The sequence below is a fragment of the Caretta caretta genome, chromosome 3, assembly GCF_965140235.1.
Source record: "Caretta caretta isolate rCarCar2 chromosome 3, rCarCar1.hap1, whole genome shotgun sequence".
NCBI classification, from domain to species: Eukaryota; Metazoa; Chordata; order Testudines; family Cheloniidae; genus Caretta; species Caretta caretta.
Window position 1 is genome coordinate 174748013 of NC_134208.1, and position 25598 is coordinate 174773610.

At 40.4% G+C, this 25598-nt stretch overlaps 2 protein-coding genes across 9 annotated transcripts in view; one reads left to right on the forward strand and one right to left on the reverse strand.

Moving 5' to 3' along the window:
- The first annotated feature begins 3000 nt into the window (after positions 1-3000).
- SLC3A1 (solute carrier family 3 member 1) lies at positions 3001-23883 on the forward strand. Its single transcript, XM_048842999.2, has 10 exons — positions 3001-3532; positions 5325-5504; positions 7325-7479; positions 12800-12925; positions 15712-15831; positions 16840-16964; positions 17262-17460; positions 18953-19099; positions 22337-22453; positions 23303-23883. Exons 1-10 carry the CDS (start codon positions 3097-3099, stop codon positions 23741-23743), a joined length of 2046 nt encoding a protein of 681 aa, XP_048698956.1. The 5' UTR covers positions 3001-3096; the 3' UTR covers positions 23744-23883.
- PREPL (prolyl endopeptidase like) overlaps positions 21510-25598 on the reverse strand; it is a 31254-nt gene continuing 27165 nt past the window's right edge. For 6 of the 8 annotated variants that reach the window (XM_048842996.2, XM_048842993.2, XM_075127143.1 and 3 more), the window contains one exon: positions 21510-25088. In XM_048842996.2, the coding sequence (XP_048698953.2) occupies positions 25035-25088 (54 nt within the window). In that variant the 3' untranslated portion in view covers positions 21510-25034. The remainder of the gene's footprint in view (positions 25089-25598) is intronic. The other 2 variants (XR_007355659.2, XM_048842995.2) reach the window with 2 other exon arrangements.

A 25598-nucleotide genomic window follows, 5' to 3' on the forward strand; every position in this document is an offset into this window, starting at 1 on the left:
TTAGTCTGGAGAAGAGAAGACTGAGGGGGGACATGATAACAGTTTTCAAGTACATAAAAGGTTGTTACAAGAAGGAGAGAGAAAAATTGTTCTTGTCCTCTGAGGATAGGACAAGAGGCAATGGGCTTCAATTGCAGCAAGGATGGTTTAGGTTGGACGTTAGGAAAAACTTCCTAACTGTCAGAGTGGTTAGGCACTGGAACAAATTGCCTAGGGAGGTGGTGGAATCTCCATCACTGGGGATTTTTAAGAGCAAGTTGGACAAACATCTGTCAGGGATGGTCTAAATAATACTTAGTCCTGCCTTGAGTGCAGGGGGCAGGATTAGATGACCTCTTGAGTCCCCTCCAGTTCTATGATTCCTTTGTCTTCCTAGGTGAAAGGTCTTTGTCTAAGCAGATATCTCACCTATATTGAGTTCCCAGAGACTTGACCTCCCCCTTGGTTGAAGGACCCATCTTTTTCATCTTGCAAGAGTTCTGTTCCTTTGTATCTGCCTTGTGATGGCTGCCAAAGATGGCTTCTGTCTCCCAAAGTTCAATGACTTTGGTTCAAGAGCCAGGATGACCTCATGCTGTTCTTCCCTTCCTGTGGATTTCCCATCTCCCTGTATGTAAATAGAGGTTTCATTGTTTTGATTCCACCATGCTTAATTTACATTGGAGACAGATAAATAGCTGCCTTCTCTCCTGTCAGGGAGAAACAGGTTCCCTCCCAGTTTAGCCACAGATTTTAAAACGTATTATGTATCCATATATCCTCATATAGCGTTAATACATACATTTCACAATGCTATTAATCACCAGTGTGCCATTAGCTTTCAGAAAAGACCCCACTCTGTTAACAAATACAGTAATATTGTATACAATCAGTTGATTTAATTCCTTAACACTCAAGGTTCAGCCCTCCTGTCTTTATAGACCAGTGAACGTTTGCAATGGATTCTTCTGAGGGTCACCCCTAAAAGTTGTTGGGATATGTAAGGGTTAAGTTGAGACCTGGGAAACTGCTGGTATGGTATGAGGGAGTAGAAGCATGGGCCGTTTCTACACTTGATAAATAAAGTGCTACCCTTCTCCCTTCCCTTCTCCTTGTTAAGGATTGATAGGTGTTGTAGCTGTATAAGGAATGTGGGGATCTGAAAGATACTCTTTTTGTGTAGAGCAGTGTTATCTCCCCCTCCCTTCCTTTCCCAGCTACATAGACGAGCTCGGGGTCACGGCCCCTTCCTCCCTCCCCTGAAAATTGCTGATTAAGGGAACTTGTGGCAACAATTACTGCAAAGAAATGTGTTTTCAAGGTTAAAATGTGTGTGTATAATATGCGTAATGCTATAATCAGTCAAGAGGGGTGGGTATAATCATAGTATGGGTGTTCATATGATTTAATAAGGGTTTTGGGGGTGTTGTAGCAAAAGTAGGTAAGTTTACATACTAACTTAGATAAAAAGAGAGTGCTATAACTAATCCAGTACTTAGTCAACAATTGGGTCGAGGGGAACAAGTACTACAATAAAGAAGCCTGTCTACTCAATCTGCCTCTGGGTCCTCCTGCTCTTCTTCTAACAAAAGTAAAGTTTGTTCAACCTGGGAGGAAGGTGACATGAAGTTTGGTGGTGAAGGAAGCTCTATCCTCTTTCTTTCCCCACTTGGTAGCTTAATAGCTTTGTTTACCTAATATGTAAAAAACCAAATCAAACCAAACCACTTCATTGTTTTTTTCCTGAAGACTGGGCTGGCTGGAGAACCAAATATACACAATCTTTTGCCTAAAGCAAACCTGTATATCAACTTCCCATGACATACCAGGTCCAAACACACTTTAGTCATAATTTGAGCGTATATCCATAATGCCTAATATCTCCCACATACATACATCACACAAGAATATTAATGATCCAGGAGTAATTAGCCTTGAAATAATATCTCACAAGGCATATTTTGTACAAGATTATTACTATAATGTGTAGGGCATGAATATAGGGATGTTTAGGGCTACACCTCCCTGCTTACAATGCTGTAGGAGGGTTAGCTCCTTGCTGACCCGGGGCAGCATATCAAAGCCCACTGTGCTGCAACACCTCACTATGTTTAATTATATCTGAAATGACCATCTTAAGCTCACATATTATGGGGCATCTTCCACCCTCCTTAACATATATACTTCCCCTCACACTTGCTTCTCACCTATCTGGGTCGCCCAGGCCAATAAAGAGTCCTATTACCCCTGAAGATATTTACTCACCTCTCTTACTACTCTTAATCTGCCCTGCTGTCAGTGGAGTGGTGGCCCTCAGCTATTTACCTAGCTGTGCTAGAGCCCGGCCACTCATTGCTGATCCTGTGGCACAGCACTGTCTAGCTGTGCCTCAGTTTCCCTCACCCAGACCAGTAAAGCGTGAAACCAGACATCTTATCACTCAGTCTGCCCTGTTCCCAGCAGAGTTCTGGCCCACAACCACCCTTACCTGTGCCAGTGTCTGTACATGTTAAGCAGTTTTGTGCCACAGCAACATCCAGCTGGGCCTCAGTTTCCCTGCTTTCAGTGGCATTCTGGCCCACAGCTTTCCTAGCTGTGCCAGGGGCTCACCACTCTCCTATTTTATACAATGACTGCACACACACTAGTGTGTAGGGTGTGAATATAGGGGTGCTTAGTGTCATATTTACACTGGGAAGTTTCTCACTCAATCGATAAGGGATTTGCTAAACAAATGTTGTGCCAGAAGTCCAGGCAAGGCCTCTTCTTTTCATGATTGCAGTAGGAGGTAAAAGTCTAGCTTGGCTAGTGTGAGAATGAGCAACTGAAGACATAACTTTGATCAGTTAGCATAAGAAATAAATCTGTATCCTAATAGAACTAGGCTATGACCATGCTTCTTTGCAATAGTTTGCCATTTAGCTGAAGACATCTATTATGCAAAAGAATAGGAGCACTTTGTCCTTTTCATCCTCATTGTACTTTGACGGGTCAGTCAGGTTTATTTATAAACCACCGGCTAATTACTTTGCTTCCCGTTTCACTGAACAAAGGTATGTTGCCACCTCTCCTAGCTTCAGCAAGACTTCTCACAAGGACAAGATGTTCTGAATAAAAATGGCTGAAGAGGAAAGTAAAAACTTCTCTGCTGAGCTGAGTGAGAAAGGAGGTATAGAAAACAAAGGATTTGCTCAAAATGAGGTGCTTAATGAAAAGGAATGCAATGCCAGCCTCCAAGAGGAGATACCAGAAACATGCACTGTCGGCGTCAGCTCAGCAGCTGTGCAGAGCCAGGACTGTGAAGTTTTGAAGCCCTTTGCAGGAATGCCTAAGGAAGTCTTGCTTAAATTCTCAGGTCAGGCACGGTACAGAGTCACCAGAGAGATCCTCTTCTGGCTCATAATTGCATCTACACCAGTGCTTGTGGGGGCTACAATTGCAATTGTTGCCGTGTCGCCAAAGTGCCTGAGCTGGTGGCAAGCTAGTCCCATTTATCAGATCTACCCACGTTCATTTAAGGACACCAACAAGGATGGGAATGGTGATCTGAAAGGTGGGTGCTCTACATTTTTGTGACTTTCAGTCCTTGGTTGCATGAAGCTGTATGTATTATATATATTTCTGTTACCACAATCTCTCACTCCCTAAGAAGTGTATTAACAATAAAGGCAGCAACCTGATTAGAGACAGATGGGATCACAAGTTAGCTAATAATCCACAGGTAGCCAGAACTGTGATTATCATTAACCATCTAATTAGGAAGGGCTCAAGTTGTAGAATCTAAACCTTTATCAAAGTTAAAACCTCCCCAAAGTATGCCACTGTTCAGAGCTGGGGTTTTGATTTGGCCCATCAGAGAGAAAAAGAGAGAGAACAGCGGCAAAACTGCAATTTGGATTAGAATTTCCCACCAAAATTTGGGGAGTGTTTGGAATCCAATGTTTTATTGGACAATCAATTAATTGCCATTTTGGATTTTGCTCCATAAAAAATCTGCGGGGAAAAGAAACCATTAACAAACAAAAGAGTAGAGGAAGAAATGCTATTTTTGAGCCTTTAGGGAGACTCAATACAAGTGTATCTGATACACTACATGGATGGTGATATTAAGAACTCAGTTGACTCACAGATTTTACTACAAGAAATGGATAGTAAAAGACAAAAAAAATAAAAAGTATATACAACAGGTACTAGACCATCATATCTTCTATCAGGAAGTGAAGAACAGTGTGTTTCTATAAGTGGATAATATTTGTAATATGCCATGAACATAGATTAATTTTGATTTAAGAGGAGGGAGACTGGTATGATTTAGGGACTGGAGCAGGGGTCTCAAACACGTGGCCTGAGGGCCGAATGCAGCCCGTGGAGTTATTTCCTGTGGCCTGCCAAACTCCCCTCGGCCCCCTCCCCAAGCGCACCGCATCCCCGCTCCTCCGCCTACCTCCCAGCGCTTCCCGCTGCCAAACGGCTGTTTGGCAGCACTTAGAGTTTCCAGGAGCGAGGGGGAGGAGTGGGGACGTGGCATGCTCAGGGGAGGAGGTAGAGAAGAGGCGGGGCCAGGTCGGGGATTTGGGGAAGGGGTTGGAATTGGGGGTGGGAAGAGGCGGGGCAGGGGCAGGGCCTCATGGAAGGGGTGGAGTGGGAATGGGGGGGAACGGCTTTAACCAAAGTAATTTTAAAAGTAAATGCGTGTTTTGTCGTTTGAGGGAGGTGCATTACTGAGGGTTTATATTTTATTAAAACCCCTCTTCGCAGTTTTTAAAAAGTGAATACGTTGACTTTTAATAGCATACTATATTACTCTTCATTTTTTACTATACTTTTGTATCGTTGTATGAAAAGGTTTCAGTGATGTGACCCGTGGGCCAATGTACTAGTCCTCATGTGGCCCTCGTTGTGATTTGAGTTTGAGATCCCTGGACTGGAGAGAGAATTAGAGTGAGTAGTAGAGAAAAAGTACAGGTTAAAAGAAGAAGTGGGTTTTTTACCCACGAAAGCTTATGTGCGAATAAATCTCTTAGCCTTTAAGGTGCCACCGGACTCCTCATTGTTTTTGTGGATACAGACAAACACGGCTACCCCCTGATAATAGGTTAAAAGAGAATGTCTTCTATCTAACTGGAGGTGAAGCCTAGGGCTTTTTCATTTAAATCACACTTCCCGGCTTCTCAGGGTGGTTGTGTGGATTAACTCACATTCCTAGAAAATGAAAATAGATAATACATACATTTTATTAACCTCAACATCTTCCAGGTGTGGGAAACTTAATTTCAACAGAAATGACAATGCTGCCACAGACATGTTGTTTTTGTCCTTGCAAAACAGACTCTCTTTATTTACAGGTATCCAAGAAAAACTGGATCATATCGTGTATTTAAATATAAAAACGATCTGGATTACTTCTGTTTATAAGTCGCCCTTAAAAGACTTTGGGTATGGAGTTGAAGACTTCCGGGACGTTGATGCTATGTTTGGAACGATGAGCGATTTCGAAAATCTGATTGCAGCTATACATGACAAAGGTAAACTTGAGCTATGGCCTTCCCCCCCGCCCTCTCCAAAATGCACTGCTCACACATGGAATGTAGATGTACTTTTCTTCTTTTACTTCACATTTTGTTGTTTTGTGTTTCAGTGTGTGTGTCTTTATACACTTCCATGGGCAGAGGGGTTCAGAACATAGCAGATCGAATGGGGGTTCTGAATAGGGTTGCCAACTTTCTAATCGTAGAAAAACGGACACCCTTGCCCCTGCCCCTTCCTTGAGACCCTGTCCTCCACTCCCTCCATCCTTCCTCCCTCCGTCGCTTGCTCTCCCCTACCCTCACTCACAGGGGGTTGGGGTGCAGGAGGGGGTGAGGGCTCTGGCTGGGGGTGCTGGTTCCAGGGTGGGGCCAGAAATGAGGGGTTTAGGGTGCAGGGGGTCTAGGCTGGGACCAAGGGGTTTGACGTGTGGAAGGGGGCTCAGGGCTGGGGCACGGGGTTAGGATGCTGGACAGGGTGCAGGCTCTGGGAGGGGGCTTGGGTGGGGCAGGGGGTTGGGGAATAGGAGGGGGTGTGGGCTCTGGGCGGTGTTTACCTCAGGTGGCTCCTGGGAAGGCTGGCATGTCCCTCTGGCTCTGTGTGCCACCCCTGCACGCAGGTGCTGCCCCTGCAGCTCCCATTGGCTGCGGTTTCCAGCCAATGGGAGGTGTGGAGCTGGTGCTTGCAGCGGGGGCAGCACATGGAGATTCTGTGGCTACCCCTATGCCTAGGAGCTGGAGGGATGCGTTGCCGCTTCCGGGAGCTGCATGTAGTGAGGTAGGGAGCCTGCCTGAGCCACCAACTAGAATTTTTACGGCCCAGCCAGCCACCAGGGTCCCTTTTCAACCAGTTGTTCCAGTCAAAAACTGGACACCTGGCAACCCTAGTTCTGAAGGGATGAGTACTGACTGCAGCATTGCAACCCTTTCTACCAATCTTGCAGAAGCTTCTCCATGAGGGCTTCGTGGAACTTGGCCTATGCAAAATGGATGGGAGCTAGGTAGTGGGAGAGGGAAGCCAGTACTACAGCATATGGACTCTGTAGATCCTCTAAAATCCACACAGGTCTCAGGATAGCTACTGGTGTTTTGGGATGAAACTCTTTTCACATTCCATGTCGTGGGACAGGCCCTGTTCTTTTTGACAGGTTGTATTTATTAGTCCCTGCAGCAGTCTTCTGATGACTGAAGCCTGAGATGCTGTCACTTCCATCTTTGCATCCATAAGCAATAATATTCTTGCTGGAGTTAGAAAATAAAATAAAGAAGATAGGGAAAACTTGGGTTCTTTCCCTGTCGTGACCTACTTTGTTTGTCTGTTTAGATCCCAGTCCCACAAACATTTATTCAAGCACTTAACTTCATACGGGTGAGTAGTCCCATTAACTACAAAGGGACTGCTCATGTGCGCTAAGTTAAACAGATACATAAGTGACTGTAGGATGGGGCCTGAGTGTCTACACTCTAAAGGGTTTCACCAGTATAGGTTATACCAGTTCCCAAAATTAAATGACCTACACTGAAAAAAGGACTTTTTGCTGATATAATAGTATCTAAACTAGGGCTTTTACTGACATAGCTATGTTGATCAGTGGTGTGACTCTTCTGCTCCTCCCGCCCCCCCCTTAACTGCAGCTATGCTGGCAAAACTTTTCCATGTAGACTAGGTCTTAGACTCTAAGCCCTTGAGGACAGCGGCCTCTCTTAATTGTATGTCTGTAAAGCCACCAGTGTTGTTTTGGCTTCTATGTTAATACTGTACATTTTGTGACTTGAGATGTTTTGTTTTGATTTAATCTTTCCCACATTTGATTTGCAAGGTTTAAAGGTGATAATGGATTTAATACCAAACCACACAAGTGACAAACACAGTTGGTTTCAGCTGAGTCGCAATCGGACTGGGAAGTATGCAGATTACTACATCTGGCATGATTGTGCACACACTGATGGGACAATCACTCCTCCCAACAACTGGGTAAATAGAAGGTTTGGGGTCACCTTCAAATCAGAAAATGAGTCGCAAAATCACAGCAATGTTGTGAATATGAAACCATTGTGTGGTAGCTACTGCACACAGCATGTAAACTCAAATCTTTTGTTTCATTAGTAACTTCTGCTTGTATATTTGAGTTCATCTGAACAATGTGAATCAAGATACTAGAATAAGACAGTGAGGCAGCATTGCTTTTCTTCGATTTCATATGTTTTTAATCTGTTTTGATTTTTGTTCCTCTCCTTTAATTTTTTATCTAATACACTTTGGTATATGGTAGGACTGTCAATTAATCACACTTAACTCAAGTGATTAATGCAAAACAAATTAATAGATTTTTTAAATTGCAGTTTTAATTGCAGTGTTTACCAATACCAATTTATATTTAAGATGTGTTTCTACATTGTCAAATATATTGGTTCCAATTACAACACAGAATAAAAGTGTACACTGCTCAATTTATATTATTTTGATTAAATACTTGCACTGTAATAAAGATAAGAAATAGTATTTTTCAATTCACCTCATACAAATACTTTAGTGCAATCTTTATCATGAAAGTGCAACTTACAAACGTAGAATTATTTTTTTCCACATAACTGCACTCAAAAACAAAACAATGTAAAACTTTAGAGCCTACAAGTCCACTCAGTCTTACTTCTTGATCAGCCAATCTTGAAGACAAACAAATTTGTTTACATTTATGGGAGATAATGCTGCCTGCTTATTTACAATGTCATTTGAAAGTGAAATCAGGCATTCACATAGCACTCTTGTAGCCAGCATCACAAGGTATTTATATGCCAGATATGCTAAACATTTGTATGCCCCTTCATGCTTCAACTTCTCTTTTACAGTGCAAATTGTTGTATTAAAAATAAAATAAAATGAGCACTGTACACTTTGTATTCTGTGTTGTAATTGACAATGTAGAAAATATTTATCATAAATTTAAATTGGTATTCTATTATTAACAGTGCGATTAGAATGGCCATGAATCATGACTTTTTAAAACCTCATGATTATCGTGATTATTTCTTTTAATCATTTGACAGCCCTAGTATATGGGCATTTCATTTGGGGAGCTTCTTCCCAGCAGTCCTTTATGCCTGCCAACTATGATGTCAGAAAAACAAACCAGCACTTTGCTGGATTATTGCTTTCCTTCCTATCTGGCCAAGATGCTGGAAATTGGCTTATCTACTTATTTTCCATGTTTTAATTGGAAATCCAACCATTTACTATATGATAAGAACTTGCATCTTCTAAATAAATGAGTTAAAAACCAATAAATTAACACATTTGGCCATAATTATTTTTAACTTAATAACACAGTGAAAGTTTTGAGAAATACCATGAACATTGTCTCAAATCTAATCCAGATACAGCTGATGACTTTATTATTCTCAAATATTCACTGTTGCTGATATTTCAAAAGAGGCTGTTATGTCAGTTGGGGCTTTGTAGAAACAATAGCCAATAGAAATGCTCCCATAAAACTGAAGAAAATTCTCAGTGAAAACCTGCTTTTAAAAAACATGAATCCTTCCTTTGAGCATTTATAGCACAGACATACCAGCATTATGCTGGTTTATGAGAACTGGTGGAATCTCCATCCTTAGAGGTTTTAAAGGCCCAGCTTGACAAAGCCTTGACTGGGATGATTTGGTTGGTGTTGATCCTGCTCTGAGCAGCAGATTAGACTAGATGACCTCCTGAGGTCTCTTCCAACCCTAATCTTCTATGATTCTATGAACTGAAAATGAAATTGACTGTGAAACTGACTAGTTTATTTTCATGGTTTAACCTGAGAGAAATGCAAAAAGTTAAGAAACATAATTATTTAAAATCCAGTTTACTTTTCACAGTTGTTTTCAGTGTTTATTTTCTAAGCTGTTACTAGTAACAGCAGTGTAACAGCTGCTTCTTAGCACCAATAATAATAATAAATAAGACTACTTTTTTAAAAAGGTATGATGTTTAACTGTACAGTGTCTGTTTAAAACTTAGTACCACAAAAAAGGCTTCCCATTTCTCTCCATATCTTTTTCTCACAGACGAACAGGAAGAAAAGTCCAGCTCAACACATTGCAAGCTCATCATGTATTTTATAGCATTGTCAATTAATTGAAGTTAACTCACTTGATTAACTCAAAAAAATCAATCATGATTAAAAAAATTAATTGTGATTAATCACAGTTTTAATCGCACTGTTAAACAATAGAATACCAATTGAAGTGTATCAAATATTTTGGATGTTTTTCTATATTTGCATATATATTGTATTCTGTGTTGTAATTGAAATCAACATGTATATTATTTTTATTACAAATATTTGCTCTGTAAAATTATAAACAAAAGAAATAGTATTTTTCAATTCACCTCATACAAGTACTTTAGTGCAATCTCTTTGTCATGAAAGTGCAACTTACAAATGTATTTGTTTATTTGTTTTGTTTTTGAGTGCAGTTATGTAACAATGTAAAACTTCAAAGCCTACAAGTCCACTCAGTCCTACTTCCTGTTCAGCCAATTGCTCAGACAAATAAGTTTGTTTACATTTACAGGAGATAATGCTGCCATTTCCTTATTTACAATGTCACCAGAAAGTGAGAACATGCATTTGCATGGCACTTTTGTATCTGGCATTGCAAGGTATTTATGTGCCAGATATGCTAAACATTCGTATGATCCTTCATGCTTCCATTCCAGAGGACATGCTTCAATGCTGATGATGCTCGTAAAAAAAAAAATGCATTAATTAAATTTGTGACTGAACTCGTTGGGGGAGAATTGAATATCCCCTGCTCTGTTTTACCCACATTCTGCCATATATTTCATGTTACAGCAGTCTCGAATGATGACCTAGCACAAGTTGTTCATTTTAAGAACACTTCCATTGCAGATTTCATAAAACGCAAAGAAGGTACCAATGTGAGATTTCTAAAGATAGCTACAGCACTTAACCCAAGTTTAAGAATCCGAAGTACCTTCCAAAATCTAAGAGGGATGAAGTGTGGAGCATGCTTTCGGAAATCTTAAAAGAGCAACATTCTGATGCAGAAACTACAGAACCCGAACCACCAAAAATGAAAGTCAACCTTCTGTTGGTGGCATCTGACTCAGATAATGCAAATGAACATGTGTTGGTCCGCACTGCCTTGGATTGTTATCGAGCAGAATGCATCATTAGCATGGACGCATGTTCCCTGGAATGGTAGTTGAAGATGAAGGGACATATGAATCTTTAGCACACCTGGCATGTAAATATCTTGCAATGCCAGCTACAACAGTGCCATGAGAATGCCTGTTCTCACTTTCAGGTGACATTGTAAACAATAAGCGGGCAGCATTATCTACTGCAGATGTAAACAAACTTGTTTGTCTGAGCGATTGGCTGAACAAGAAGTAGGACTGAGTGAACTTGCAGGCTCTGAAGTTTTTCATTGTTCTTGAGTGCAGTTATGGAACAAAAAAAAATCTACATTTGTAAGTTGCACTTTCATGACAAAAAGATTGCACTACAGTACTTGTAAGAGGTGAATTGAAAAATACTATTTCTTTTGTTTTTTTACAGTGCAAATACTTGTAATAAAAATGAATACAAAGTGAGCACTGTACACTTTGTATTCTGTGTTGTAAATGAAATTAATAGATTTGAAAATGTACAAAACATCCACAAATATTTGAATAAACGGTACTCTATAATTGTTTATCAATGCGATTAATCACAATTAATTTTTTAATTGCTTGACAGCCCTAGTATTTTATTAATAGTCCTTTTTATTACTGTTGAAATTCTTAGAAGCACCTAAATTGCTTGTACAAAATATACTAGGCTTGGGAAAAAATTGACAGTCTTATACCAGGATTAAGCAGATTTTTATTATGTTTGGTGAGCAACTTCAAAATTTGAGCAAATAAATATTTATATAATGTGACAAAGCTCTGTCCATGTCTCCGTGGGTCCTGCAGTTCCTGGCGGATTTTGCTAGCCTCAGAGGCTCACTGTGACCCTCCACGTAGCCCTTCTTTCTCTAGAGGCAAGGGTCACAGCCTACTGAGTCATTTTCATCATAAGCCAGCAAGGGAGGTGAGGAAAAGCCATCCTCCCTTGCACAATCTCTGTTGTCTCCCAGTCTCAGTGATTAATCAGGGGGCCAAAAGGGGGGAGACCAGGCCCACCCTCTACTCCGGGCTCCAGCCCATGGACCCTAATAGTATGAGCTATGGTAGATAGACTTTTTAGAAACAGGACATGTACAATTTCCTGGGCTACTTCCCCACAACATCCCCCACTTCCTCAAGATCCACTTCACTCTACCTCAGGGCCTCCTTCCTTGTGCCTGATATGGTGTGTACAGCTCAGTCTCTCCAACAGCACAACTTCCTCCTGCAGCTCCTGATATGCATGCCCACACCTGCCTAACTGGGGGGCTTTTAACTAGTTTCAGCCAACTCCTGATTGGATTCAGGTGTTCCAATCAACCTAGCAGCCATCCTGCTTTCTGGAAAGATCTTAATTGGCCCCAGGTGTCTTAATTGACCTGGAGAAGCTGCCATTTGCTTATTCTGGTAACAGGGATTTGTTTAGCCTGTGGTTAATGTATCTGTCTCCCATTACTTTACTACAGCCATCTGGCCTTGCCCCATCACAATAATAATATGAGATTGACCAAGCACAAGTACGTCTATTAAAGATGATAAATACCAAGGCATAAGCAGAAGTGTACTAGTGTAGATGATTTGCATATGAAAGATCATATATAGCAGCTGTTATGTCTTTGCAGGTTAAATAAGTTAGTAGTAGGAGTAGGTGAAATATATGGAAATTGTTTTACAGTTGTGGATGAGATTTATACTTGTATGGAAATGTGAATTTGTTAAGTTAATGTTAAGGAAAACATATCATTTAAATGAGGGTATTTTCTGTTTATGTTTATTAATGAAAAAATAGAGTAATATTAAATTCCATTTTTTAGTCATCATGATTTGAAGATGTACTGAGCACATGCAGCTCCCATTGACTTCAATGTTTTTCATGTAACATTCATATATGTTCAGTAAATTGGATTTTAAATAGTTATATTGCATATTTACTTTTGCATTTCTCTCCTTTGGACAATGAAAATAGACTAATCAGTTTCAGGCCAACTAACTGTTATGGATAGTAAATGAATACTATTTACAAAGTGATGCATGCCTTTCTATATGCTTGTAAAGCACTGTGTAAATTACAATGCTGTGCAAATGCTCATCATTTCTTAAATAATTAATAATCATCATTTACTTATGTGATCAGGTGAGTGTTTATGGGAATTCCAGTTGGCAATATGATGAGGTGAGAAAGCAATGTTATTTTCACCAGTTTGGGAAAGAACAACCGGATTTAAACTTCCGCAACTCTGCCGTGCAAGAAGAAATCCATGTAAGTATATAATCCACTGCTCCTATTCCAGTAGTAAGGAAATGGTTGGGTTTTATGTTTGTTTTAATTTTTAGAACGTAATTTCTTCATATAGTTGACAATCCAGTGGGAAGCAATTCAAGGATTAGTGTCTATGCAAACAATATAGACAAGGAAGTGTCAACACAAATATACCTGTTTAGGCAAAATCTAAACCATATATTGTAATGCTTCAAGTATCATAGTCTTATCTTTGAAGAGTGTCCTTCTAATTAAGAAAAAGAGGCAGCATTCCATTGAAAGGGTCACCTACATTGCAGTACCACGGCCTGTAGTCTGCAGTGTTCTGACCATTATTGTATTATACTTTTAAAAGGATTAAACAGATAATATCTAGGATCTAGTTTCTATGTGTGAGGCTTACACAAATGTACACCTCTCCCTGGCTGCTCAGATGTAGACAGCACTCATCTTCTCCTGAGTCCTAAGACAGACACAGGACCTGCCATGTATTTGTTATAATTGTCTTGACCCAGCAGCAAAAAAGTCTCTGCCTCCTGCTGCCCTGGGACTTCTCTACCTGGGTCCCAGCAGCATCATTTCCCTGCGACCCCCTCCTGCTGCCCCAGGAACTTCTCTCTGCTGTAGGCCCTATGTGAAAGGAGGGCTCAGTGGCAGGGCAGGGCTGTGTCTTTAGCCCCGAAGCTCTCACACAGAGCTATGCCAAGCCCTGAAAATCTTGTGATCGGAGGACTGTCTCACTTCATTGTGACAGCTCTTCCTGAAGCTTCCAAAATACTATGCTTGTGAAGCGTTCACACAGGAGATCATTGCCTTCTCCCAGCTGCTCAGAGGGAACTCCCCTTACCCACCCCACACAGGCTGGGGGAGCTCCCACTTTATCCTCTCCATCTCCCACCCCATCATTGTCCTCTGTACCCCATTCACCTGCAACTTCCAAATCTTTCTCCTGCGCCCCCCAGTGCCCTGCTCCCCCTCACTCCCTCCTTCACTTCTCAGCATTTGGGCTGCTCTCAACAGTCCATGTGGCCCGTCTTGCACCCTGAATCACAGAGTGGCAGCCGTTTTGCCTGTGGGCCTGGCTTCAACCTCATGGAAAATAGTTGGAGGTGGTAGCCAAATTTATTAAGAGCAGCCTGACTTCTAGGCGCAGATAAAGTATAGGAAAAGAGCAGCCATCTTGCTGGCTTCAGCCCCACTGACAGTAATAGGAGATGGTGCCATTTTGAATTAGGGAAAAATTATGAGTTGGCACCTGTCATCGTGTTTTCATGAAACATTAAAAAAATATAGCCCCAAATTGTGAGGGGGTGCTCAAATCATGAGAGTTGGCAATACTGGGCATCTTAGCATGTCTGCAGAAAAATACTCTTGACTAGAACAGTCTAATACGTTTCAGAAGTGCTGCTGAGCACCACTAGTTCTATCAGTATTTTAAGGAACAAGAAAACAGTAGGTTCGTGTTTTAAAAAGAAGCTCTATTTCAAAAGGCTGGTGCTTTGTGACTTAATAGGAGACCAGAGCTACTCTGTGACCATATGAAATCTTTTACGTTCTGTGTGGAGAAACCAAACAAGGGAAGCTGCAACAGTCAAACTTTACCAACACCTGCCAATGTTCCACAACCAACCTCTGTGTATAAAGATAGTTCAGTCTCCATGGCACAATCCATCCTCAGTGTTTTTGTGCTGGTTCTAATTGAGAGGGTTTTACAATGTGCACAAGTGCTCAGCTGAGACCTCTTTCAGTGCATGAAATCACCATCGAGGCTATTGACATGGTTACCTGCAGTTGTTTTCAGAATTACTGTAAAGGGACAAACAATTCAATAAAATGGAGTATGTCTTGAACTAATAAAATCAGTGAATCTTTAACATGTACTAGTTGAATTCCATCATATTTTTGACCAAAGTCCTGGCTTGTGCAAGTGTATTGTATATGTAATAATAATAAATGGCAGCACTGTGTGCATTTTTATTACTTAGTTGAAAGATATTGTCTGGCACATAGTAACAGTTACACAGATTGCTGCAGGGGATTAAACTTTGGACTCATCTGTTAAAATTTAGGACTATTAAAATTATAGTAATAAAATAACTATGCAAGCATAATATAATTTTACTGATAATAGCTAAACTCTGAATTTGATAAAGAAATCACAGATCCAAAACCCTTAACTTAGGTAATCATTTTTCATTTTCCAGAAAATAAATCTGAATTATTTTCACATCAGTTAAATAAAAGAGAACAGATTTACGAAGTATTACTGTGTAAAAGAAAACCAGTGTCAAAAGGTCTGTGCAGAACAACGAACATTTGTATCAATATATTCTCATTGTCTGCAGGCTTGATGAGTATACACCAATCATAGGGCTTAGCAGAATCAGCTTTCTTTACACTCTGTTCCTCTTGATTAGGTATTTACAAACTGCTATAAGGCCCAGATTCTTTGATAGACTAGATTAAAGGTGGCTTCCTGTGAGGTATGGGTTTTCTTCTGTCCCCTGTCCCCCTTGAATGCTTGGAGCAATCATGGCTCTATGTCTATTATGGCTGAAAAATAATTCAAATATTTCCTTTTTGGTAAGACAAACTCAGCCATTGATAGTAGCTTCAATCTAAAATGGTCAGCTTTAACCCTACTAAAACTTGAAATTTAAAAATGATGTATTGTTATATAATGTTATTAGTATGTATTATGTATTTAATAAATTATGTGCAATGTATTGAATTTAATATTTGGAAAGTGGTTTACTCATCAAGAATTATCTCCATTTTATTTTTAGGATATTATCAAATTTTGGCTTGGCAAAGGCATTGATGGGTTTAGTATCAATGCTGTTAAATTTCTTCTAGAAGCAACACACCTGAGAAATGAACCTCAAGTGAATAAATCCCACAATCCGGTAACACATTTTCTGTTTTGAATTTGTTTGCTCCTTATTGTCTTTGGAGATGTATTTATCACTAATACATTTCCCCTTTGAATTGCTAATGGAACTCGCTCTTTTTTTTTTTTCTGGTAGGTTTTGCATTGACAATAAATTACAGTGAAATGTGTACAGATGAGCTTCAGAAGTATATGACTAATTATTTATGGAACTTGCCTTTAGTGGGGGCCCAATAAAGTCAGGAGATGATGCCAACATTGAGATGCAATAACATTACTGAGTTGACAGAAAGATGTGCATCTTGTTGACTTGGCAAGTCACTACAAGAATCTCATTTATATTGCTTCTGCCTGGAATGTGGTATTCAGCAGTATCTACTGTGTGTGTCATGATCACTAGTGTAAACTGGGTTATATAGATTATTCCTCATTTAGATTGATGTGTTCCTCAAATATTTAGCTCCTCATCTAGCACAGCATTAGAGCAATAAATAACTAATGAAGATGCAGCTCCAAAACTGTGCCATTAATGTATTATTTAAATGATTCACTAGTTCAGATAGATATTTTGAAATAACTATATTACCCATAGGGCCACAATACTTACTATCTTTACGCACAATGAGCGGTACCTTATTTTGTGAGTAGTCCCACTGAAATCCTCCGGGAGCAAAAACAGGAGTAAAGGTGGCAGAATCAGTGCCTCATTTATCAAAGTCTGTTTCTAGGGAGTAGGGGCTTGGGGCAGTGAGTGGTGCAATCCCTCTCCCCTTTGCAGTCAAGCCAGCTTCAGGGCATGGGAAAGGAAATGCCAGGAGCGTGGGCTACCTTGTATGTTTTTTGCAGCACCACAGTCTCAGGTGAACAGGAGAAAAGAGTAGGTAATATTATCATGCCCCTAGTTTGCTAACAGACTCAGGTAAAGCATTATCTGAAGTGGTGTACTGTCTTTTGATAAACTTTGGAAAATGTAATTCAATGAACATTAGGAGGGCTAATGCAAAGTGTTACGTTATCCTTCAAGGAGAGTATTTCAGCATATTCTGAGCTGTATCATGACTACACCACCACCCAAGTCGGCATGCATGATATCATCCGCAGTTTCCGGCACACCATGGATAAATTCAGCACTGAGCCTGGCCGATACAGGTAACTCAGTTTGTTAGCATAGCAGTATTGAATTTTCCCTCTAATGCTAAAGGCACAGTCTCACTGGTTGATAAACTGGTTTGTCATGGTAAAATGCTTTTGTAGGAATACCCGCCATTAATAGTGACATATAGGTATGTAATATATAGAAAGAAAAGCAAATTCTTTTCAAAGACAATACTGAATTATTAGATATGTCAAGGTCCAATCTAATTCCATGTAATTCTGATAAACCTCTGCATGGACACAATTTCAATTTTCCTTTTTAAAAGAACCCACTTGTGTGCTCCTTTGTAGGTTTATGGGAACTGAAGCCAATCAGCAGGAAAACATTGAAGCAACAATGATGTATTATGGAACATCTTTTGTCCAAGAATCAGATTTCCCCTTCAACTTCTACCTAATTAACATGGAAAACCTCTCAGGAAATAGTATTTTTGAAACTGTATCTTTGTGGATGAAGAACATGCCCAAAGGAAAATGGCCCAACTGGGCGGTAAGAGTTCAGACATTTAAATGGCCTATTCCTGCTCCTATTACAGCCCACAGCAAAGCTCTCATTGGAGTAAGATCAAGCCCAAAATAACTGTAGCTGTGTATCTGTGGAATCTACCATGTTCTCTCAGTACGCAACAGCAATGGCTGTAGCGGGTCCATGTTGTCCATCCCAAGCATATTTACAGGAGTGTGATAAGCATTTTTGCCTAGTTTTAAACATAATCATCAGGCACACAGTTTTATTCTTTCAAGATAATATTCCACTCCCCTTTCCCTGGCCAAACAGGGTTTGTGACAGGAATGATGTGGGGTTTGGGAAAGGTGACAGAATCCACCTCCAAACCTTCAGGCAAGTTGGAAACAGCTCCATACCACGTCCATGTCTGCTGCTTTAGCTCTGGGACTGAAATAGAGGCTCTGCCCCTATGCACCTTCTACATAGGGGATTGTAGCCTCTGACTCTACTTAACTGTGCATAAAGTGGTTATACCCCTGCCTCTCTTTCCCCCCATGTTGGGCTGTGCAAGCCAAGCTGCCCAAGTGTGCCGGCTCCTTGTACGCCTACCTCCAGTGCAGTGGGATCACCCTAGTCCCAAAGTGCTGAGAAGCTTCCATTGCTCCTATTATAAGCGATGAATGCTACCCTGACAAAACCAGCACTACGCAGCAGAAAGAATAAGTGTGGTCAGCAAAGCAAACGTTGGCAGAAAGACATGAGAAGTGTAACGGAGGGTATTTGTGTTAGAATGGAAGACACAGTTGGCTGGGATGCTAATATATCTGCATTGTTTACTTCTGTCTGTCATGCTGTTGGCAGTATTTCCAGATTTCAGTTGTCAGGCAGAAAATTGTACTGATACAAAAATACTCAAATATTTTCCCTTGAGGATATGGAAGTGAAAGAAAGAAGCCCAATAAACATAATAGTTTGCATCATAGGATTTAATGTAGAAAACCTTTGAAAATATAAGAAAAAAGATAATACAAAATGGATATGATGATCAAAGGATGCCTTAATATATCTGCATCCTGAGGTTTATAGTTAAAAAAACCTACCTCTTTTACTTAATATGATAAGATCTCCCTCTGCATTCAGTGATAATGGAATAGATTCGCTACTGTTATACTGCAACATCTCTTCTTTTGGGGGTGGGGGAGAAGCAATAGTAAAACAGTTATGCTACTGAGCACTCTTATCATAAAGCATGTACGTGCTTGGACAATACAATAGAAATATATGTGAAACTTTTCCTCTGGGACTACTAGCTACCCAGTGCTTTTAACATACATCACTTCACAAGGAAACATAGAGCCAGATGATCCTCACTTACACCTTTATAAATGCAGAACAATTCCACTAGTTTAAATGAAGTTACTCCATGTTTACATTGATGTAAATGAACAGAACTTGTATTAGACCAATGTCATATGGAAGTATTTAGTCCTAGTATGGGCCTTTATTCTTTTATTTTGATGATATTTTTGTTTAGGTTGGAGACCCTAGCACTTCTCGAATTGCATCTCGGATTGGAAAAGAATACACTAATGTCATAAATATGCTCCTTTTAACTCTTCCTGGGACATCTACAACTTACTATGGTGAAGAAATAGGAATGGAAAATATTGCATCTGAAAATGTAAGTGAAGGACTTATAAATTCAAATCCCCTAAGGAGCACTATTAGGTCTAAGTACACAGAATTTTCCAACAAAACACTAACTTTTGTTTAATTAAGCACATATATTTCTCATTCCATCCCCAACTGCTGTCGTTTCTAAAATTACTTTCCCCAGTGAAAGGGGAGCAACCACTTGATTATTCTCATTTATCATCATCTCCATGAAAAGTCAGCATTGAGTGGGAGCACTCTGAATGGCAGATGTTCCTCCTTTATTGGTTTCTTAGTTCTCTCCCATAGTGGGTTTGAGTGGGACTAGCCTTGACTGAGTGATTAAGCGTGTGGGAGAACCAGAGTAGCTTCATCTTCTCATGCCCCTGCACAGAGCTAGTTGTTATCCAGCCCTAGACGACCTGAGCACAAGGACTCATGTGGATAACAACAACAGTAGGGCTATCCTTCCCAAAGTAGGCTCCACTGCCTCCATCCCCAGCAGGGCTGAAGGAAGTATATGATGTTAAAGGGTGTAGTAGAATAGAATACACATTGCATTCTTGTCGCTAATAGTGATAATACACATCTAGGCACCAAAGCAGTCTGCCTTGGATACTGAAGAGTTCTGTGTTGAGGCAAGGAGTTTCAGTGACAAACCAACCTTTTCCCCTGACCCTGTCCAGTGGATTAATGAGTACTTCTAGCAGTTAAATCTTTTCAGGAAAACTTTGCCTTTCCTTCCAGAAATATGCTGACAAAGCTTCTCAAGGGCTTATTACTACAGATCCCAGACCTTGTCTGCTGCAAACACAAAGCTGCTGCTTAGAAAGGTGTCACCCTTTGGCACAGCCCCCTCTCTCTCTGGGGTGTCAATCGGCATCCTGTTCTGAGCCCTGGGACACAGAAGGGAAGGAAAGATTTCCTTTAATCCTCAGAGACAGGACTCATGAGCAGGGTCTCTGAGAAAGGAGTAGTCATTTCTGAAGTACACTTCTGCAGCCATGAAAATTTACTCCTGGAGGAATTCTGCACCAAAAAATTAAAAATTCTGGACACTATTTTAAAAATCTGCAAATTTATTTATCAAAACAAAATAATATAATCACCCCACTTTCAATTATTTTGGTAATTTATTTCAAAGTACCTGTCAGCAAGTATGTCTTTTGTAACAATAGACAAATAAGATTCAGGAATTTTTTTTGATGAATAGATTCCTCACTAGGCATACTAATACAGAACTCTAAGTAATAAGTCATTTAAAAGACAATACAGAACCATATTTCCAGCATCCCTCAGAAGCAGTGTAAACGCTTCGGGGAGTCAAGGGTACCAGAGGAGTTGAGGGAAGTAATTGCTAGGATAGAGTCTGGGTGTGAACTTGGAGGGTTGCTGGGTATGGGTGGGAAAAGTATGGAACAGGGGTTGGGGAGGGGGGGGCAGAGAAGGATTGTTAGAGAGCCTCCCCCATGCAGACCCTGGCTTACCCTTAACTTCTCCCATTCAGTCAGGCACATCTGCCCTTGGCCCCATGTGTCCCTGCACCCCCCTCAGCTAGCCCCCCCCATGTCTCTGTGCCCCCACTCAGCCAACCCCCTTCCTCCAAGTGGCCCTACACACCCCCCAATCTCCATGTGTTCCTGCACCTCCACTCCCATCAGTCCCTGTCCCAGTCTGTCCTCCCACACTAGCCCTTATGAACCCCTGTCTTTCTCTCTCCATATTTACTGTCTCCTGACGTGGCCCAAACAGTGCTGTGAAGAAGGCAGGATCTTTCTCTTCTCTTTGGTCGCTGGGGCTGGCCGGGGATTGGCTGCTCTGTTCTAGTGCCACAGTGGCCCCTTGTTGGCAAAAGGTAGAACTGCAGTTACTTTCCACCAGAAGTAATTTTTTTCCCTTCAGGGGAAAAAAATTGTGTGGCACAGAATTCCTGTAGGAGTAACAACTGAAGCCCCAGGAGATAAAGTGAGTAAGGTGAGGGAGCATTACAGGGTACAGACATCTTGGATTGATGGTTATCCTGCCTGTCAGATCATGTGAGCAGGAGACACCTAATATCTATATTGCCATAGGAAGGAAAGTGGTACAGCTGGTCAAAATTTTCCTAACAGCTTTTCACTGAGGCCTTTTTTACATGCCCGCCCACCCCCCCCCTTTTTTTGTGAAATTGCTGAAATGTGTGTGTGAAATAAACTTTTTTAAATTTTAAAAACATGATATCAAATCATTGCAAATCATTGCTAGAGCTTCTGATAATTTAGAGAAGGTAATCAGTCAAAATTTTTGAAAAAAATATTGAAAAATATTCAGGAAATGTTTTTGAAAAAGTCTTTTTTGAACTGATCAAAACAAAACTTGAAAAGCTAGCTTTGTGAAAACTTCCATTTTCTTGATCAGCTGTAATAATTTGTTTTGCAACATAAGCACAAATGTCACACTTTCCAAAATTTTAGATAATTTTATGTTTTGCAAGCAAGTTTTGACATGTTTTTCATTTACCTGTTACAGACCATGAGTTCTAAGAGTATTACTTGCACTTGAGGAGGGAATTCTACAAAAGGACTCATATATTGAAAACTGTAATATATTTACAAAGCACTCATCAGGACAGATTACATTTGCTCAGATAATTATAAAATATAATACACAGTAGAACAGTTAAACACTGATATGCTACTGAATAAGGTACTTAGTCTTCAAATTTAACAAACTTTGATTATTCAAATATTAGTACAGTATCTCTTTCCAGGATCAGATCACTCCATACATCCACTAACTGTATTTGTATCTATCGAAGAATTTACATGGCCCTCATTACTGTAAAATCTGACCACCTAATAATCATTAATAGCTTTTTGTCCTCACACTACTTCTGGGTGGGGGTAAGCAAGTACTATCCCCATTTCACAGATGGGGAACTGAAGCACAGAGTAGATAAGTAACCAGAAGTCATACAGAAAATTGGCATCTGACCTGGGAATTGAACACAGGTCTTCAGCACCCAGTCCAGTGCCAAATCCATTACATAGTTTTTCCTCCCCCTTTCAGTGATAGCTTTTGATTCTCTCTCTTCATGATCCTCCTGCACTTGTGGGATTTTTAATTACTTCCTGTCAAGCTTCAAGTCTAGGACCCAATTAAAGTCCCCTATGAGATGAAATAATGACATGAGAGAGAAGTTTGAGCAAAAGATTGTTTAACTGGATCATTATTTAGCACATTAACAAGGATGTTGTTGAATGGTGCCCAATACTCTCATTTTTAGGTGACCTTTCCAGAGAAGTCACCCATGCAGTGGAATGGCAACCTTCATGCCGGCTTCAGTGAGGGTAACACAAGCTGGTTACCTGTTAATCCAGACTACCAAAATGTAAATGTCGAAGTAAGTATTTAAATTAAGGACACAGTCATATGGGTTAAAAAAAAAAATGCTAGTGAAATAGCTTCAGCTAAATGAAGCTCTAATTTGTTTTGATTAGTGGAATGTGGCAGTTAAAACTAAAACCAAGAAAAAATTCTGTGGAAGAAAATTGGTAAAAAAAAATATCTTATTGCAACAGCAAAGGCTATTTTGCCAGCCCTCATTTAACCAGAAGAATACAGTGGTAACTTTTTTTAGTCTAATTCATTTCATTTTTCAACATTAATCTGCAATCTACCCACCCCCATTTTAATTTAGATTAATACAAGTAGGCTTTGTTAAATTTAGCAGGAAAATAAGATAGATGCATTTCTAGCTTTGGATATGTTGTTTTGTCTAAGACAAACTTAGCAGTCACTGTTACACCAAGTAGGTCAAGTACAGGTATTGTTGATCTATCACAGTGAACAACAGCAAGGAAAAAGCACTGGAAACTAATCCATTGGGGGTTACTTCTGCAGCACTGAAGTCAGTGGGAGCAAGATCAAGTCCTTGATGCTGAATGTCTGATTCCTTGGTATGGAATGCTTTGCTGACAAGAGTGTATGAAGCACAATGGAAGGAGCAGAGACAGCCTTGTCTCCTCCTTCTACAACTATCGTCGTTGGTGGAGTGGCAAAGGTGGACAATATGGGGAGAGAGAAGGCAGAGTTGTGAAGGTCCCCAAAGGTTGAGGACAAATAGCTTCAACTTGAATCTGTGGAAGGATCTGCAGAGGGGGCTGAGAGTCAGAAAGCTGTGAAGATAATCTTAGAGGTGGTAAGCACTTCTGTACTACAAACGATGTGACTTTTTTTTTTTTTTAAACAGGTTCAAAAGACTCAGCCCAACTCAACACTGAATCTGTATCGAGAGCTAAATTTACTTCGCAACAATGAGCTGCCCATTCATAGGGGATGGATGTGCTACATTTGGAATGACAGCAATGTTTTTGTGTATCTGAGGGAATTAGATGGATTAGACACAGTCTTTATAATGGTTCTCAATTTTGGACAGGAATCAATCATCGACCTGAAAGCCGTAGTTTCTGAGCTTCCATCTGAAGCTACCATAAGACTAAGCACTAATTTTAGCAACACTGGTAAAGTTGTAAATACCAAAACAATTAAAACTGAAAAGGGGGAAGGAATTATCCTAGAGTATAAAACAAGGAAGACAGTTCATACTATGGAAGCTTTCCAAGTTAAGTGTTTTGTGGCTGAAAAAGCATGTTATTCTAGTGCCTTGAATATACTTTACATGCACTGCTAAGCGTGAGGGGATGTAGGAAATTTTGTTTTATGCATTTAAGGCAGGAAGTGTTGATTTCAAGTCAATGCTGTGAATAGTGTGGCAATGGCTTTTTAAATTTGCTGGTTTGTGTATTAAATGAACAGCAGCCCCTAAACTAATGTGGCTTAATTGTCTGGCCTCTTTTATTGGTGTGTGAGCGGATGGCGGAAGGTGCTTAACTTAAGGGTAACCAGCAGCCACAGAGGCTAGAGTTTCCAGAGGGATTGTGAACAGGCACCAGAAAGGGTCAGGATCATCCCCCGTAAAGCCATCCCTGATAAGTATTTGTGCAAGGGCAGAACACTAGCCATATGCCTATAGGGCTCCTAGAGGCATTGTGCCTAAGGTATAAAGCTCTTAAGATTTCCTGCTTGAGTTTTGTACCCCTATAGTGTACCCCTATTGTAGGCTGTATCTGACTGCCACAACTCAGCCCCAAATCCTGTGGCAGTTTACACTCCACAGTACTTGTTTTGCAAGTTTCCTATTTGTGTAGCAGGCACTGAATTGTCTGAAATAGTTAGAAGCAAATAAGTTGTCAGGTCAGTTTTAAAACAACTCATTTAGGGGAAAGAGAAAATTGAGAGATGATCAAGGCAAATATGTAACAAATTTAAGTGTTTGTTTAGTATCAGCTAGAAGAGAAATTTACTTACTGAAAATGTCATAATTAAGGCTAGTCATGGGTTATGCAACTTCACTGGACGTCCTTGACTTCTAGGGCTTCAGGATGGGGGGGGCTGGCTGGAACCAGGACACTGCAGCCCCAGTCCCAGGCTTGGCAGGGGCTGGGGCCGTGTGCCCAAGCCCCACAGCTTTTGGCAGGGGTTGCTCCCCTGTCCCACAGCCATGGCCAGCTCTGGAGCGGGGGCTTGGCCTGTCAGTCACTCCCCCTGCCCATTATTTTTAGTAAAAGTCATGGACAGGTCATGGGCTCTGAATTTTTGTTTAGTGCCCGTGATCTGTCAGTGACTTTTACTAAAACTAACAGAGAAGAATTATGACTAAGGCTAAGATTTTATCAATGAAAATAGAGATGCTGCTCCTCCAATGCAGCAAGGAAGGAACTTACCACCTGGTATGTATGTGTAAGTCAGTAACTCACACAACTCTGCACTGGAAGCAGGGACCCATTACAGCTGGTTCCTTTGGAGAATGAGTGCTCATTTTTTAAATGTACAGGTATGTGATATAGCTTTTTCAGAAGTCTGTTTTTAAATCTTTCAACAAATTCTGAAATAACTGTGCATGTTAAGTAAACCACTTCAAGTTATTCTCTCTCAAGTCCAAATTCTTTGTATAGAAAAGCAAGGTGGCTTGTAACCTAAAACAATGAAAATTTAGTTAAAAAAATCAGACTACTTATTCTAAAAAAAAAAACTTTGAATTTCTGTCAAACTCTTCCCACCCTTTTTCTGGCCCCTTCTTACATTATTCACTCTGATAGCCACTGGTGCCATTAAATGCTGCCCTGCAGCAATCTGAGATTTAAACAGATTTTCCTGCTCAATTTTCTTTAGAAAAAAAGCAGCCACTGGGATCTGTAAAGCTTCCCAGTAAGAAAATGTTATTGGGCAGGGGACAGCAGTAACCGTGAAGGAGGTGTCACCAGGTGCTTTGAGCTGATTTGCTTAAACCATAATGCTATTTGCAGAAAGCTTAGGAGTTAAAAAAAAAAAAAAATCCACTTAAAATCTGGAATTTCTAAAAGACAAATTGCCGCCACAGTATAAACCAAACTTGCAAAATTTAAAGCTGCAGAAACTCTTTGGTAATTTTCTCAACCAAGAAGGCTGATGAGAGCAAATGAAAGGCAGTTTAAATCAGGACATTT

Excerpts from the sequence above, each read along its gene's own strand:
- SLC3A1 (XM_048842999.2), top strand. The coding sequence starts at position 3,097 with ATGGCTGAAGAGGAAAGTAAAAACTTCTCTGCTGAGCTGAGTGAGAAA. Across the intron at positions 16,965-17,261 it reads ACTGAGCCTGGCCGATACAG|GTTTATGGGAACTGAAGCCA; the intron begins GTAACTCAGTTT and ends GCTCCTTTGTAG. Across the intron at positions 22,454-23,302 it reads ACCAAAATGTAAATGTCGAA|GTTCAAAAGACTCAGCCCAA; the intron begins GTAAGTATTTAA and ends TTTTTTAAACAG.